We start from the raw sequence: 16,920 nt of genomic DNA, 5'->3' as shown, positions 1-16,920 counted from the left end.
GCTGCTTAGCTCAAAAGCCTTGCCATTATCACTGATACGTTTATTTTTCTTATATCTCAGGCCTTCCGGGTCAACAAATCCTATCGGCAAGACTTTCAGTCCCAAGCCTTCACTGCCACCACTAGCCAGCAATCACCTGTCCCCTGGAAGGCTGCAACTGCCTCCTGACCATTCTCTTCCTCCTTCCCCAGCCTGTCCTAACAGAAGCTGCCATGTTTCAGTTAGACCTGGAGAAGATCAAGGTCCTGCTCACTTAAAACCTCCCAGTGGCTTCTCATCGCTGATAAAAGCTGAAGAGTGGCAGAACACACCACTCCAAAAGATACATCTTTGGCATGAGGATTTTTTAAACTAAAGGTATTAAGAAAACAAAACAAGACACAAGAAGGGCACTCGATCCGCTTCTTTCTTCCCAAATGCAGATCAAATGTGGTGGAAATTTTCTTCCTTATTACAGAAGGAAAAAGACATTCTTATCATCAAGGATGGGAAGCTGAGGTCCAGGGAAGCTTGTAACCATGCCTGCTTAGCCAGCCTTCATCCTGCTAGTGACTTAACCCCTACTGTCCTTGCCCAAGCCCCTCTGCCCTGCCCCCTGTGCAGTTCAGCAGAGAAGCGCTCAACTCCACGTCTTTGGCTCTTCACTTCGTATGAAGGCTCCTGTGTCACATATGGCTTAACATTAAATAAATCCATCCGCCTTTATAATCTGTCTGATGTCAATGTAATGCTCAGGCCTGCTGGTAGGCCTACTAAGGTGAGGTAATTTTTCCTCCCCTAAAAAGCCAAATGTCTTACTTTGGCCTACAGAAGCCCATATGATTTGGTTCTTGTTCCATCTCTGACCTCATCTGCTATTATTTCTTCCCACCAGACTCCGGTTCGATCACACTAGACACACGCTCTTGCCTCAGGCTATGGCCAGCCCTCCCTGCCTAGCATGCTCTTACCCCAAAGGCACAGTTGCTCTGACTTCCTACAGAACCTAGTTAAAATGTCAGCTTCTCAGTGAGGTCTTACCCAGATGTCTTAAATAAAACACAGTATTACCTGCCCAATAACTGATTGACACTGAAAATTAATTAATTTAATGCATTATCGTTTATGATTAAAACATAATTTCCTCCATTAAATTAATGACAATTATATACATTTCTGTATGCAAAGCACTATTCTAGGCACTGAATGAAGAAAATTTACTTCTAAAGGAGAAATGTAAAGTTATCTATTTATAGTTCTGGAAAAAGTAAGGTAGTAAAACAAAAGCAAAAGCCAGGCATGGTGGCGCACGCTTTTAAGCTCAGCATTTAGGAGACTGAGACAGGAGGATCCCGGTTCGAGGACAGTCTCAGCTACTTAGTGAGGCCCTTGGCAATTCAGTGAGACCCTGTTTCCAAATAAAGAATAAAATTAGGGCTGTTGGTGTAGGTCGAAGGTAGAATGCCCCTGGGCTCCATCCCCAGTACCGTAAAAAAAAAAAGTTAGAGGGCCTCACTAAGTAGCTGAGGCTGGCTGCAAACCCTGATCTTCCTGTCCCAGTCTCCCAAATGCAGGGATTACAAGTGTGCGCCACCATAACTGGCTCCAACTTGTGTACTCTAGGCACAATTTTTTATGAAAACTTAGGTCTTACCCAGTATTTAATGTGGTTATTCATTTTACCAAAGGAGTCACCATGATTCCATAGACAACCAACAGAGTATTTTAATTTAATAAAATAAGACACTGATTCAGATTTCAAAAATGGTTTGGAAACATCTATAGTACAAAGCTGTATATAGATATATAAAACAAAAGTAGTCCAATACTGAGTCATATGTAGTCCAAATGCTTTCCTAGTTGTTATAAAAGATGTCATTATTTTATATTCTTCTGACTTGTTTCTTCTATGACCAATACTATTCTTTTCTTTTCTTTTTTATGGTACTAAGGATTGAACTTGGAGCATTCTACCTCCAAGCTACACCCTCAGCTCTTTTTTATTTTATTTTTATTTTGAAACAGGGTCTCACTAGGTTGCTGAGGGTTTCACTGCACTGCTGAAACTGTCCCTAAACCTGCAATTCTCCTGTGTCAGCCTTCCAAGTAGCAGCCCACCCAGATGCGATTCGCTTTTATTAAATTACTTTTCAGTTTATAAAAACACCACATACGTTATAGAAGCTTGGCAAAAATGGAGGTATTTTAGAAATAGAAGGAAAAAAATCTCCCACAACACTGTCATCACAGAAGTTACTCAGCATTTTGGTATAGTTCTCTTTGAGCGGCTGTATATATTTTTATATGGAGGTGCTGGACTGATTATAAACTCAGCATCCCAACCACACTTCGGAAGGTCTCCCCAGACATGGAGAAAGGCATCTGGGGACTGCATTTGCTGTGTGGCTCCACATTACAGTTGACCTATGGAGAACCTGCAGGAGATCTGGAAGGTACAGGTGAAAGAAGGGGTCGCTCTCCTGAGACAGCTGCCACCACGTGCCTGGGTTGAGGTGGCAGGAGACTTCCTGGGGACTCCCGAGGACTCCTGAGAACCATTTGCCTCAGGGATCTGGGCTGAAATCTTCAGCACTAGCTTCTCTGACCTTCAGTGAGTGTGTGGGGGGGGTCCCTGATCTTTATTCCCTCAACTTTCCTAAAAGTAATCTAAGTTACATAACTTTTCTAACATATATATGTATTAAAATATTAATATATTATGTATAATTATAATATTAATATGTGATTTATATTATACTAATGTCTTAATTCAGACATAATTATCTGTATTTAATTGTCTCTTTCTGGAACACATAGAGTGGCTTCTGTTTCTCTTACTGGTAACTTAGCATTATGCTTGATAAACATTTATTCAGGTAGCATTTCTTTGTTTTATTTTTGTGGTGCTGGATATTAAAACCAGGGGCATTCTATCTCTGAGCTACATACCTAGCCTATTTTAATTTTTATTTGGAAACAGGGTCTGGCTAGGTTGCTGAGAGTCTCACTAAATTGCTGAGGCTGGCTCTGAACCTGCGATCCTCCTGTTTCAGCTTCCTAAGTGCTGGGATTACAAGTGTGCACCACCATGCCTAGCTTCTGTGCCAACTCCCATCCAATCAGCATGATATTAGAATAATGACTGCAGACCAAAACTGCAGTCTGTGAGAAAGGAATAGAGAAATACTAACTGACCCAGGTGGTCACTGGACTAGGAAGTTTAGTGACATGACACAACAGTCAGTCACAGGCTGCTATTCAATGGAGCTGACATCATTATTTTATGCAAGTACTTGTGGCCTGTATTGGTTTAATTGTGTGTATGTGTGTGTGTGTGTGTGTGTGTTACTGGGGATTGAACTCAGGGGCATTCTACCAAAAATAGGACATCTCCAGCCCTATTTTTTATTCTTTATTTTGAAACAGGGTCTCACTGAATTGCAGAGGGCCTAAGGAGCTAAGGCTGTCTGCAAACTGCAATCCTCCTGTCTCAGCCTCCCAAATTCTGGGATTACAAGAGTAATTTTGTTTATATTTTATTTGGAAACAGGGTCTCGCTAAGTTGCTGAGAGTGGTTCCATTTTTAAGGTTTCAGTAATCCCAAGGTGACTCTGCACTCCCATAATGACGACTCAGTACACAGTTCACCTGTGTGACATCCCATCATTTCCCTCTTAAAGTGAAGATAGCTCAAATTCTTTGGAGGAGATTAGCTTAAAAGAGAATAACTGGCTGGGTATGGTGGCACACACTTGTAATCCCAGCATTCAGGAGGCTGAGACCTGAGGATCGTGGTTCACGGACAGCCTCAGCTACTTAGTGAGGCCCTCTGCAACTCAGTGAGACCCTGTTTCAAAATAAAGAATAAAAATATAGGGCAGGGGTGTATCTCGGAGGTCGAATGCTCCTGGGTTCCATCCCCAGTACTGAAAAAAAAATAATAACTGGATATAAAAGGCAGATGGTTGACAGGGAAATGGTACACAGGACTTGAGGGCTTGGGGGCAGGACTGGACTCTTCTTCCTCCCCGGTCTTCTTTCCTAGCTCTGTATCCTCCTCTCAGCCTCCTTTAGTCTGTCAGAAGTGATGGTTGGGGTTGGGGTAGAAGGTTTTTCTCATCTAGGTTTCAGAAGATGCATGAATTATGTTACTACGGCTGATAATTAAGAGTCAAACTCTTGCAGGCGATAGGTATGTGATTACCTCAGTGACAAATTTAACACCAAATTTCATCCCTAGCAAAAATGCTAAGGTTTTACCCTGCAACAGAAGAATGAAAGGGAAAGCTAGGCCATGACTACCAAAACGATCCTTCTAATTAGCATTTTAAAGTACATACATACCTTATCTTCTTGACTGCGAAAATAATACAGTGTCTTCCCTACAAGTGTACACCACACTCTCTTGGAGTAGCCATGTTTTACCTGAAACCACATTTCAATGAATTATGAATGTCAGTCAGAACTCTGAAAACTTAAGTACAGTTTACACAATCTGCTCGGGGTTCTGTAGGTACCCAGTGTGTCCAGGATACCCGCCCGCAGTATTCCAGCTGGACGGTCCGAATGCTGCTTAGGACTGGCCTGTGGTGGCAGCAGTAGGCACCTTCGCTTTGAGTTCACCATTCCTCCCTTGGGGATGTTTACAAGGTGTCACGCACTGTGCCTGGAACTAAAGTGCTCAGCTTTGTTCTCAGCTTGGGAAGGTGGTAAAAAACAAGGAGCAAAATGAAGCAGGAGAGGAAGTGCTTGGGAAGGGGCAGGAGAGATACACTAACTCTGGCAGCCAGGGCCTCACTACCTGATAGGAGCGGGCCCTGAGGGAGGGGGAGGGGCGGCAGTGGATGTGTGCTGAGAGGGGTGCCTGGCAATCAGGAACCCCAACCTTAGGCCTAGCAAGGGAGGTGGGGCTTGTGAGGAAGGGGCAGTGCCTGGGACTGGAGTAGAGTGGGCCACAGATTTCACAGGCCTTGCAAGTCCTGGTAATGACTTATACTTAAACTGAGTAGTAATTCAAGTAACACACTGGGAAGAATACAACGGGTTGGCACCAGAGATTTCACAGTAGGCAAGTCACCGTGGCAGAGGAGGCTAGGATGTCTAATGGACCAAGGCTTTCATTCCGGTTCTCATACTGGTGATGTCCTCAGACAGCCAACTCGACCTCTTTGTCAGAACATGGGATTATTATTCACCTCACTGGGCGGTTGTGATGACTGAATGGGACAGTGTCAACAGAGGATAATAGCAGTTGCACAATAAACACTTCCCTCTTAGCTATGAATAAGAAGTAAAACACATGTTTTCTTTTAAACCCATAAGCCTAGCCAGTCTTTGGGCTTTCAAAGCTAAGGTTATACAAACAAATAACTCCACCACTAACCCTGTGATGCGTTTAGAATGCCACTTGAGGGGGAAAAAAATCATCTGGCAAGACATGTTTCAGCTTAATTAAATTTAGAAACATATATTTACAGACAAATATCCCAGCACTTTTAGTGTTATGCAGGGTTTACCTCCTACCCCTTTCTATAAAGGACCTCAAAAAAGAAGCTTCCTCAAAACTGGAGTATAACACATCTAGCTCTGGATAGTATACTTTGTACTTCTGAAATGATTTGTTTTTAAAAGAGAACAATGGCTACCTTTGGAGAACTGCAAATAAATAAAGGCCTTTGCCAACACATGCAAAAGCTGTGTTTTGAAAACATAGTCTACAGCTGGGAATATAGCTCAATAGAAGAGTGCCTGCCTAGCATATGCAAGGCCCCAGGTTCAATCCCCAAGACCACACAAAAAAGAAGCCCTAATAGAGGCTGAGACAGGTAGATCGCAAGTTTGAAACCAGCCTCAGCAATCAGCAATTTAGCAAGGTTCTCGGTAACTCAGCAAGACGAGACCCTATTTCCAAAAAAAGAAAGAAAAGAAATAGGACTGGAGGTGTAATTTGGAGGTAAAAGGGCCCTGGTTTAAATCCCCAGCACCAATAAAATAAATTCAAAACAGTAAAGATTAGTCGTCATAGTAGTATTTCTTAAAACTGATTTATTCTGAAGACATTATAATAAAACATATATTAGAAGAATTCTTATGAAGGCTTAAAGGCAATCTCAACAACTCACACCGTTGCTATTCTTTGAGCATAGTAATAGTTTTAGTCCTTCGATCCTTCCATTTCATTCTAGTTTCCCAGTTCCCTTCTGGCCTTTCTTTCCCACCAACCTGGAATCCCATGTTTGATCACAAATAAATTCTTGCTCCAAGGCCTGTGACTAAACTGCATTCCTATGCTATTCACAAATCCACTCGATAAAACTCTAGCTCTATTTGTCTTTCAATAATCCAGTGGAGAATGTGGGAAGAAAAAGAAGGAGCATTCTACCTCAGAGCTATATCCTCAGCTCTTTTAATTTTATTATATTTTAAAATTTTGAAACAGGGTCTCACTAAGTGGCTGAGGGTCTTGCTAAACTGCTGAGGCTGTTCTGGAACCTGTGTTTCTCCCGTCTCAGCCTCCCAAGTCCTGGGCTTACAGTTTGTACTGTTTGCTTCTCTCCCATTGTGTCCTCTGCCCTCCATAGTGTGTGTGTGTGAGTGTGTGTGTGTGTGTGTGTGTGTGTGTGTGTGTGGCATTGGGGTGGAACCCAGGGGCTTTCTACCTCCAGGCTATACTCCCAGACCTATTTTATACTTTATTTGGAAATAGGGTCTCACTAGTTGCTGAGAGCCTCACTAAGTAGCTGAGGCTGGCTTCGAACCTGCGCGATCCTCCTGTCTCAGCCTCCCACACACAAGTGTGCGCCACCAGGCACCATGTATTTATTGATTATAAAAAGCTTACTAAATATTAAAGTATTAACCAGTTTTTACATGTTTTAGGAATGTTTTCAAAGTTTTTCATCTATCTTTTAAATATTGTTTTTAAGCCGGGCGTGGTGGCGTACACTTGCAATCCCAGCATGTGGGAGGCGGAGACAGAAGGATCATGGTTCACAGACAGCCTTAGCTACTTAGTGAGGCCCTTTGCAACTCGGTGAGACACTGTCTCAAAAGGGCATAGTGGTGCACACTTGTAATCCCAGCATTCGGGAGGCTGAAACTGGAGGATCACAGTTTGCAGACAACCTCAGCTACTTAGTGAGGCCGTCCGCAACTTAGTGAGACCCTGTTTGAAAATAAAGAATAAAAAATAGGGCAGGAGGTGTAGCTCGGAGGTCGATGCCCCTGGGTTCCATCCCCAGACCCGCAAAATAAATAAAGAATAAAGAATAAATAATAGGGTGGGTGGGGTAGCTCAGAGGTAGAATGCCCCTGGGTTCTATCCCCAGTACTGCAAAAAACAAAAAAACAAAAACCAAAAAACAACCCTCTGCTTGTAGAATTTTTAATTGAGCATTTATACTTGTATGTATTAAGTCAAATTTGTCATTTTTCACCTTTATATTTTTTGCCTAGGGCATCATATTTAAAACATCATCCTCCACCTCAAAACAGCATAAATGTTCACTATTTATGTTCTCTGTTGGCCACCGTTCCTGGCCCCCGGGGCTGGGACGCTGCACACGCGCAAGGTCCTACCTTGGTGAGCAGTCCCTTCACAGCTGGTTTACCCTCAGGCTGGAGGGAAAGCGGGTTAGCAGCCTGGACCCGAAGGACATTCTGTAACACCTTAATCCACTCTTCCAATATATTGGGGGAATCTGCAGTCAGATAGTATGTGTGTTTTTCGGTGGTCAACTAGGATTCAATGAGGAAGCAACAGCAAAGGAACCGTGAGGATTCAGAATGAGCACGTCCTTGTCCATTCCTTAAACATCATTCCTTAACACGAAAGCAAACCTGCTAATTCTTGAGTCCTAGTCAAAATGAACAACTCCTTAATAATTTAGAATACCTTAACCACTTCATAAGAATTATAATAATTAAATTTTTGTTGTAAGAATTGTAATAATTACATTTTTGTTGTAAGAATTGTAATAATTAAATTTTTGCTGTAAGAATTGTAATAATTAAATTTTTGTTGAAACAATTTTTTTTTCACTTCAATATACTTAAAAACCTTTCCCCCCCTTCTTTCTTTTTTTTCCTCTGAACTGTGTATTGAACCTAGGGGCACTGGGCCACTAAACTAGAATGTTCAGTCTGATTTTATTTTCTCTATTTTGAGAGAGACTAAGTTGCTGAGGGTCTAAGTCATTGAAGCTAGTCTTGAGTCTGTGATCTTCCTATCTCAGCATTCCAAGTACTGGGATTAGAGGTGTGTGCCACCATACTTGTCTACTTTAAAACTTTTCAGGAGGCTGAGAGAGGATGATTGCATAAGTTCGAAGCCAGCCTCAGCTACTTAGTGAGGCTCTCAGCAAATAAAGTATTAGTGAGAGCCTGTTTCCAAATAAAGTATAAAATAGGTCTGGGAGTATAGCCCGGAGGTAGAAAAGCCCCTGGGTCCCACCCCCAGTACCACACACACAAAAAAAAACCTTTTCATAGTATTAAATTTTGGGGTCATTATTTTATATCTTTACTTATCATGGTTTTATTTTTCTCCTTGAATGTGCTAAGGCTCTTGGTTGTTGAGATGAGGATCAGAATTACTGGAGACTAAAATACAATAACATACTTTTAATAATTAAGGCAGAGGGCTCTTCACGTAGAGAAATGAGGTAGTCGCCATATGAGAAATGAGAAGACCTTGCACACACAGGAGAAGTTCTCGGAACTCACATGTGATCAGGTATTATAAACTCACAACTTTCCAGTCTCAAATTAACCACACTGCGTATTCTCCAAATATTTCAGAAGCTTACAAACGCTCCTCAACAGCCGTGCTCCAGACACAGCTTTCCCTGTTTCCCCCTTCTAAATTTCTGAGGAGATCTCGGCCCACCGGAAACATTGATAACGCACCTTTCTGGAAAATGTCTTCCACCCTCCGAGCGAGCAAGATAAGAAAACAGTGGTTATGAAAAGCATTTAAGAAAGAAAGCGTCTGAATTTAAATTACACCTGGAGTTCACTGAAGAACTGTTGCCCGATTGTGCATTAAAAAACAAACACTCCTCAATTTAACTGTATAGTGCAGTGCTGACATCTTATTGGGAATTCATTTATCAGATAATCCTTTCCTAAAACAGCTTGACATTTTGATAGCTGAGAATACCTGGGAAATTAGATATGGGGAAAGAAGAGTACGAAGGAAGAAACGGTAAAGAAAAATGCACTGGGAGCTACCCAACATGAACTGAGCTCAAATTTATAATTTTCAACTAAATTATAATTTTCAACTATAAAGTCCTACAGTGTTGTACACCTTGAGGGAATTAAACTGACTCCAGTGTGAATAAAGAAAGACTGAATCACCCAATCTCCTTTGTACTAGCTTGGATAATTGAGAATTAAGTTTTGTTCAATACCAAATAAAATAAAATAAAATAAAAAAGGTACCTGAACTGTTTGTTTGTTGTCTCCTCTTAATATATTGCAGGATGCACTAAGTTCAATGTGGCCCTGGGGTTTTCTAATTACATCACTCTGTATGAAAGGGAAGAATGCCACATGTAAAGAGGCTAACTGTAACACAGCAACAACAACAACAGCAGCAACAACAACATGCTTTGTATCATTAATTATATCACAAGGAAGAAAATCAGTGTGGAGTTCAATGTATGGTTTGAGGTCAGCTCTAAGCAGCAAGCACTCTCCACTTACCGGAGATTTGTAGTAAAGTAATTCGCCACCTTTGAGAACAAACCACCTCCTCTTCCAAGTCTTGACCTTTGCGCTCATTTTTAGTAAATAACCAGATTTTTCCAGTGGTTCCTAATTTAAAAAATAGTAATTTTTTAAGTTTCCTTCTGTAGGCTTAAACAGATACATTGATTTTTTTTTAATCTGATTTAGTTCGTACACTTTTCCCGTTATCACTGGAAGAGGAGCAGGTTTTAGGGAGCTTTTGCTCGGGCTGCAACCAGTCTACGTCTGTGGAATAGGCATCGGGAGGAATGGCATAATCACTCTCAGAAGCCACAGAGGAGAGAGACACACCTAGATAAACAAAAACTAAATCAGTATTTAATACTGGGGTGGTCCAAACACTGTGTGGGAGTTCTCCTACTTAATGCAACTATTTCTAAATCATAAACCATGTGAGACTAAATATATTCTCATTCCTTTGGCCCTGAAGAACTTTTAAAAGAGAAAACAGAACTGGTAAGGATTATCATGAAAATCACCAAGGAAATTAAAGAAACATAAATATTTTCTTTGATTACAGTCACAGTTATTTTTACATACATAAAATATATGCAGTAGTCTACTAATGTATCTTTCATTAAGAATAAACGTGTGAGCTGGGCATGGTGTCCCATACCTCTAATCTCATTACTTGGGAAGCTGAGAAAGGAGGATCACAAGTTTGAGGCCAGCCTCAGCAATTTAGCAAGATCCTCAGCAACTTAGTGAGATACTGTTTCAAAGTTTAAAAATAAAACAAAAAGACCTGGCAGGTAGCTTGGAAGCAGAATGCCTCTAGGTTCAATCTCTAATACAACAACAACAACAACAACAACAACAACAACAACAACGACAACGACAACAACAATAGTAATGTTATATCCACACGTGACATGAGGTATTAATGCCGATCTCACTAACATGTCGCAGCGGGAGGGAGGAGGGAGAGCTGGTGAGTTTCAGAGGAAACTGCAGCAAGTGCTGTGTGCATATATGAGTGTATTTTTGAATCTCACTACATGTATAAATATAATGCATCAATAAAAAATATATAAATAAGCAATCCTGCAACGTGGGTAAAGTTCCAACTAAACACTCGAGACGGCCGGGCTGGCGGCCCTCACCTCGCTTCATGGCTCTGGGGCTGCCCGGCCCACTGCGGCTGCGCGAGTCGGACTCTGAGGTCCGCGAGCTCGACCTGGAGCTGTCCTCTTCTTCGGAGCCAGAGGAGTCGTCCACAAAAGGGCTGCTACTTATTTGGGTTGCCTTCTAAAGTAAAGCAGAACAGCCCCCTGTACTTATCTCTAAAGTGGCTTCTTTCTTTAGACATGCAATGTGTTATAGAAAGAAGTCATCGAATATGACTTTTGAGGCAATATAAGCACACAGTTTGCCACGATGGGAGTCACGTTGTCAATTCTCGCAGTCTAATTAGCAGGGCATTTGTCAATTACAAAAATTCCTGAGAACATAAGGCTGTCCGTATCTGCCAACCCTCATCTTAATTAGGTTACTTCAGACAAGGGACAGGACCCTGGCGCTGATACAAAGGTCTTTCTAAATTAGGAGTTTCCATTACATCATTAAGAATATGTTTCCTTTACACAATTAACAGCCTCAGGCACACACGAAAATGGATGCAGACCTCTAGTGCTCTGAGAATAAATATCTTTTCCAGACTTTTCCATTTCTCCTTTTTATGATAAATTAACACAAACTTCTAAAAACTCTCCACAAAGGGAGAGTCTGTGTAAAATGTGGGGAAGAGCTCTGGAGCTGAATAAACGGTTTTCCTGATGCACCGTGATGAGAAGCACATGCTTAACAGTAACGGCAATGAGTTACCCCCTTCAAAGTCGTGTACACTGGGGCTGTCATGTTCTTGTACAGGAGGGAGGTATAAAGCCCCGATGTGGTATAGGAAAGCATAGCAGCGGAGTCTGAAACAGAAAAGAGCATTTAAAAACAACATCCGACTAGCACATCGGCCTGTACATATAAATATGAGCGAGCATCATTACACTTAAAGAGAAGCTACATTAACACATGCAATGGCTAATTCTATAGTCTGTGTGATAAGCTATGTCATTTACAGGTTTGTTGTTATTGTTACTGGAATTTGAACCCAGAGGCATTTTACCTCCTTTTTTTTTTTATATTTTGAAACAGGGTCTTGCTAAGTTGCTGAGGGGCTCAATGAATTCCTGAGGCCGTGATCCTCCTGTCTCGGCCTTCCAAGTCTACAGATGTGCATGACATGACTATGCCTGGTTACATATATACTTTCTCACATGGTTCGTTATTTCCTCGCGTATGTTAGTTCCCCCAACTGGACTGTATGATTTTGGAAAGCAAGAATCATGACTTTTATTTCTTCAGCATCTCCTGGCATGCTTAGTTCAGGCTGTGCAGAACTTAGTGTAAACACCTATTGATTAATTCAGCAAGTGGTGCCAATGAAGATATTCTATTATTGACAGGTTATTAAAGCACCATAATTCTTTTTTTTTTTTTTTTGGCGGTACTGGGGTTCCTGGAAGCCCTTCTATCTCCGGGCTACACTTCCAGACCTATTTTATATTTTTTATTTGGAAACAGGGTCTCTTAAGCCAGCGAGGCTGGCACTGAACCAGCGCGATCCTCCTGTCTCCGCCTCCCAAGTGCGGGGATTACAAGCGTGCACCGCCACGCCCGGAAAGCACCATAATTCTTATGCCTTTTTTTAGGTGAATCAGATGCTGAAAGGTTAGAATATGACTTCCTAAATGGTAAGAGCAGAAGATAACTGAAAAGGAACAGAAGAATGTCAACAATTATCTCTGAACTTGGATTAGTGGTAGGATAGGAAGGAGGCTAGCAGGAGGAACCACAGGAGAATTCTTGTTTTTTATTCCAGACAGTTCATTTGTTTTACTTAAAAAATAATGGGCATATATTGTTTCTATAATTCCTGGAGGCAAAGAGGAAGGAAGGAGGGCAGGCTGGCAAGCAGGCATAACCAATATTTTACTATTTTAAATAGCTAAAATGCTATAGTTTCTCTGTTAGCCTCTTTGTGGTGGAAAAAAAAAACATAGTGAGGTATATATCAGAGTTAAATGTATTTGTGTCCCTATACCAAGTAAGAGACCATTTCAATTTTAAAGTATAAATCAGCAGAAGTCAGACATGGTGGCACACACCTGTAATCTAAGTACTTGGGAGGCTGAGACAGGAGGATCGCAGGTTCATAGCCAGCCTTGGCAATTTAGAAGGCCCTCAGCAACTTAGGAGACACTGATTCAAAATAAAGAATAAAAGAGGGCTGAAGGTGTAGATTGGAGGTAGAAAAACCATAGGTTCAACCCCCAGTATGTATGTGCATATATACACAAACATACATACATATATATATACATTTACATACAAACATACATACATAATCTCAGCAACCTTACAAGTCATTTCCTCAAAGTTTACATAATTTGATTTATTTCAATAACTTCAGACATTTATGAAGTTCTTGGTTAGTGAAACAATGATGTAAAATCACACACGTTTTACTCTGGTAAAAAGTACATAAAACAAAATTTACCACTTTCACCATTTTTAAGTGTACAATTCAGTAGTGTTAAGTACAATTTACATTGTTATAAAAAAAGACTTCCATAGCTTTTTCATATTATAAATCTGATCTTTTAAATCCATTAAACAACACACCAGTTATCCCCACTCACTCCTCAGCCCCTGGCATTACCACTGTACTTTCTGTTTCTAGGAATCTGACGACTTTTGCTACCCTTTTCACATGGACTCTTACAGTATTTGCTTTTTTGGTGACTGTATCATGGGTCTAGATCATACTACTGCTCGGCCTGATGTCTTCAAGTCTCACCTGTGTTGCAGCATGCAGAGCACTTACTTTTATTAACAGTGTCCATACTGAAGGCCTCAGACATTCGAATGCCTGATTTGGCAACAGCATAAATTCTGCCTTCCTAATGTAAAAAAGAGGTTTGAACAGGGTATTTTAAGTAAAGAAATGATTACTTTCAATACACATTTTCATTTGTTCCTCGATATTCACTAGACAAAACTCAGCAGTGCCAATAAAATATGCCATTATCATACTTGCAGAGATTTTTCCTGTTAGTCATTCCATTATTTATCTTTGTTCCCAAACATTTGCTTGATCTTTTAAAGATACAGGGAGAAAGTAAGAGACTGACTACAAATAAACACCATTCCTAATATTCTACCATTCTAGAAAATGGTTAAATTCAAAAAAAGAAAAAAGAAAAAAAAACCTTGAATAGTTGTGACATGAAGCCAGAAATTATTCACAATCATTGATTACACACAAATACCTTCTTTAATATTCTACCATTCTGGAACATGATTAAAGAATAAAAGAAGACAGGAGAAACTTGATTTCATTAGCAATCATTGAGTAGCATTGAATGCTTTCATCTCCTTATTTCAATACAAATTTCAGTCCAGTAGAAAATACCTAAGGTCATAAATGAGAATTGCAGTGGAATTTATATTATCCTTTTCCAAAAGTAGGTTATTTTGTTTTCTCTTCTTAGGAGAGAGATGTCTAAAATAGATACTGGAAAGGCTATTAGTCCTTCCCCCATGAAAAAAGGGATCCCAGGTGGTTTCTAATGCATAGATCACCATGTCCTGCATTTTACAATGGGTCTAACGTGATCACAGTGGGTTGAATCAGGGTCTAGTAGGCAATCAGTGCCATCCTCTTTCAAGCTAGCCTGTGGTCCAGAAGGTGATGGGCAGATCTCTGATGATTGGGGCACTTTATATTGAAGAGTGAAGAAATGAGTCAGATGCATTTTCCTTGAGATTGTGGTAAGATACATACTCAGAGACCAACAGCAGAGTGGGCAGAGCAGAAAGACCACAAACACCAGGCAGAAGGCAAGTGAGAATCACTGCAAGTGAGAGGGCAAGCTGTCTGGGGTGGGGGCGGTGGGTGTCACTTATTTCTAAGGAGTTGACTCACAGAGTCACAGAGGTGCTTCTGAATCCCAGGTGGTCCCACTACAGTGACCATTGTATTTTGAATGATATTCCAGTTAAGTAAAGACAGGCTATGCCTTAATACAGTAAGTTCCAAATTTTTTTTTTTTTTTGGTGGTACTGGGGTTCCTGGAAGCCCTTCTACCTCCGGGCTACACTCCCAGACCTATTTTTACATTTTTATTTGGAAACAGGGTCTCCTAAGCCAGCGCGCGGGGCTGACTTCGAACCTGCGCGATCCTCCTGTTTCTGCCTCCCAAGCGCGGGGATTACAAGCGTGCGCCACCACGCCCGGCAAGTTCCAAATTTTTAATTCTGAGAATATTTCAGCAAAATTGACACAAGTACATTAATATGGAATGAAAATAATACTCTAGAGCTTATATATGGCTAAATAAGTTAATATTAGTTATTGTATTATTATCATTATAATTTTTTTTCAGTACTGGGGATAGAACCCAGGGGCATTCTACCTCTGAGCTACACCCCCAGCCCTATTTTTTATACTTTATTTTGAAACAGGGTCCCATTGAGTTGCAAAGTGCCTCACTAAGTAGTTGAGGCTGTCCATGAACCGCAATCCTCCTGTCTCAGCCTCCCCAAATGCTGGGATTACAAATGTGTGCCACCACGCCCAGCTTTCATTACATTATTATTAAATAAACAGTTCAAATAAACTCTTACTAATGGAGATAATGAGAACATATCTTTCCTTTGAAAATAAATCTGAAAATACCTGGGAAACACAGAAATAAAACCCCTCAAACTTGGCCAGCCTGTTGGATGGCTTTTAAAAAGCAATACAAAGCCAGGCATGGTGGCGCACGCTTGTAATCCCAGCATTTGGGAGGCTGAGACCAGAGGATCGCAGTTCGCGGACATCCTCAGCTACTTAGTGAGACCCTCTGCAACTCAGTGAGACTCGGTTTCAAAATAAAGAATAAAAAATAGGGCAGGGAGTGAAGCTCGGAGGTCGAATGCCTCTGGGTTCCATCCCCAGACCTGCAAAAAAAAAAAAAAAAAAAAAAAAAAAAAAAAAAAAAAAGCAATACGATCTTTGAGGACTAAATAGCTTCAGAAGAAGAGGAAAAGTGAGAGGCAAAAAAGCAGCTAAGGTGTTTGCCAAATAAAATAAACTTGAAAGCCAAAGCTAAATCCCCCAGAAAATCTCAATACAGGAGGCAAAGTTTCATTTTATCACCGCCTACAGAGCAACATAATTGGAATTTGGGGTTCGCGTGCCACTAACTTCATTTTCTGTGTTCCATCCAGAATTTAGTAATAACTGACAGAGTTTCACATGGACACTGATATGGAATGTTCTCTTGAAAACAAATAAAAAAAGATATATATCAAGGTCTGAATTTATTAAGAAAACATGTCTGCCTTAATTTGCTTAAAATTAGGGCAGTTATTACTTTAAAAAAATACTAAAAGAATATGACTTCAAAATACAAAAATCCTGCAACTCAGATGTTTCTCTGGGGGTGAAAGATTAAGTTATGCCAATGTGCAAAGGAAAACTTAAATCTCTAAAACATACCAATTCACTCTGTTTCAAATGTGGTAAGAATTGTTTTTTAAATCTAGCAATGTAGGTATTCCTAAGAAATATCACACAATTGGTGGGTTAATTATTGCAGTAGTGGTTAATGGTCTCATTAGAATACCTTCAGATATAGCATTTGGGAATATTTTATCCCATTCTATCAGTAACTTTTAACTCTGTTTACACTGTCTTTGGATGTACAATATATATTTTTTTTTAGGAAGCTCATTTATTCTTTTGTTGCCTGTGCCTTTGAAATCATATCCAAGAAATCACTGCCAATTTCAATGTTGTGAAGTTTTATGACCCTGGTTTTCTTCTAAAAGTTTATAGTCTTAAGATTTACATTTAGGCCTTTTATCTATTTTGAGTTAATATTTGCATATGGTGTTAGGTAAGGGTCCAATTTTATTCTTTTTCATGTAATTATTATTTTTCAACAATATTTAGTGAAAAGATTATTATTTCCTTCACCAAATGTTCATGGAAACCTTGTCAAAAATAACTTGACCTTGCCGGGCATGGTGGCACACGCTTGTAATCCCCGCGCTTGGGAAATAGAGACAGGAGGATAGCGCAGTCTGAAGCCAGTCGCATGCACTGGCTTAGGAGACCCTGTTTCCAAATAAAAATGTAAAAAT

General features: G+C 40.4%; 1 protein-coding gene across 2 annotated transcripts in view; it reads right to left on the bottom strand.

Annotated features, from left to right (window-relative positions):
- The window catches only part of PLEKHH2 (pleckstrin homology, MyTH4 and FERM domain containing H2), a gene marked incomplete at both ends in the record, with an annotated part of 117,481 nt that overhangs the window by 38,816 nt on the left and 61,745 nt on the right, over positions 1–16,920 (bottom strand). Inside the window, 8 exons of one of the 2 annotated variants that reach the window (XM_080711137.1) lie at positions 4,324–4,404; positions 7,558–7,716; positions 9,424–9,510; positions 9,688–9,798; positions 9,887–10,023; positions 10,836–10,980; positions 11,557–11,651; positions 13,613–13,688. In XM_080711137.1, coding sequence (XP_080567263.1) covers positions 4,324–4,404; positions 7,558–7,716; positions 9,424–9,510; positions 9,688–9,798; positions 9,887–10,023; positions 10,836–10,980; positions 11,557–11,651; positions 13,613–13,688 — 891 coding nt within the window. The remainder of the gene's footprint in view (positions 1–4,323; positions 4,405–7,557; positions 7,717–9,423; positions 9,511–9,687; positions 9,799–9,886; positions 10,024–10,835; positions 10,981–11,556; positions 11,652–13,612; positions 13,689–16,920) is intronic. The other variant, XM_080711138.1, reaches the window with a different exon arrangement.

This window comes from Muscardinus avellanarius, assembly GCF_963383645.1.
Source record: "Muscardinus avellanarius genome assembly, chromosome: 15".
In the NCBI taxonomy this organism is placed as follows: Eukaryota; Metazoa; Chordata; class Mammalia; order Rodentia; family Gliridae; genus Muscardinus; species Muscardinus avellanarius.
This window is presented reverse-complemented; position numbering and strand designations above follow the sequence as displayed.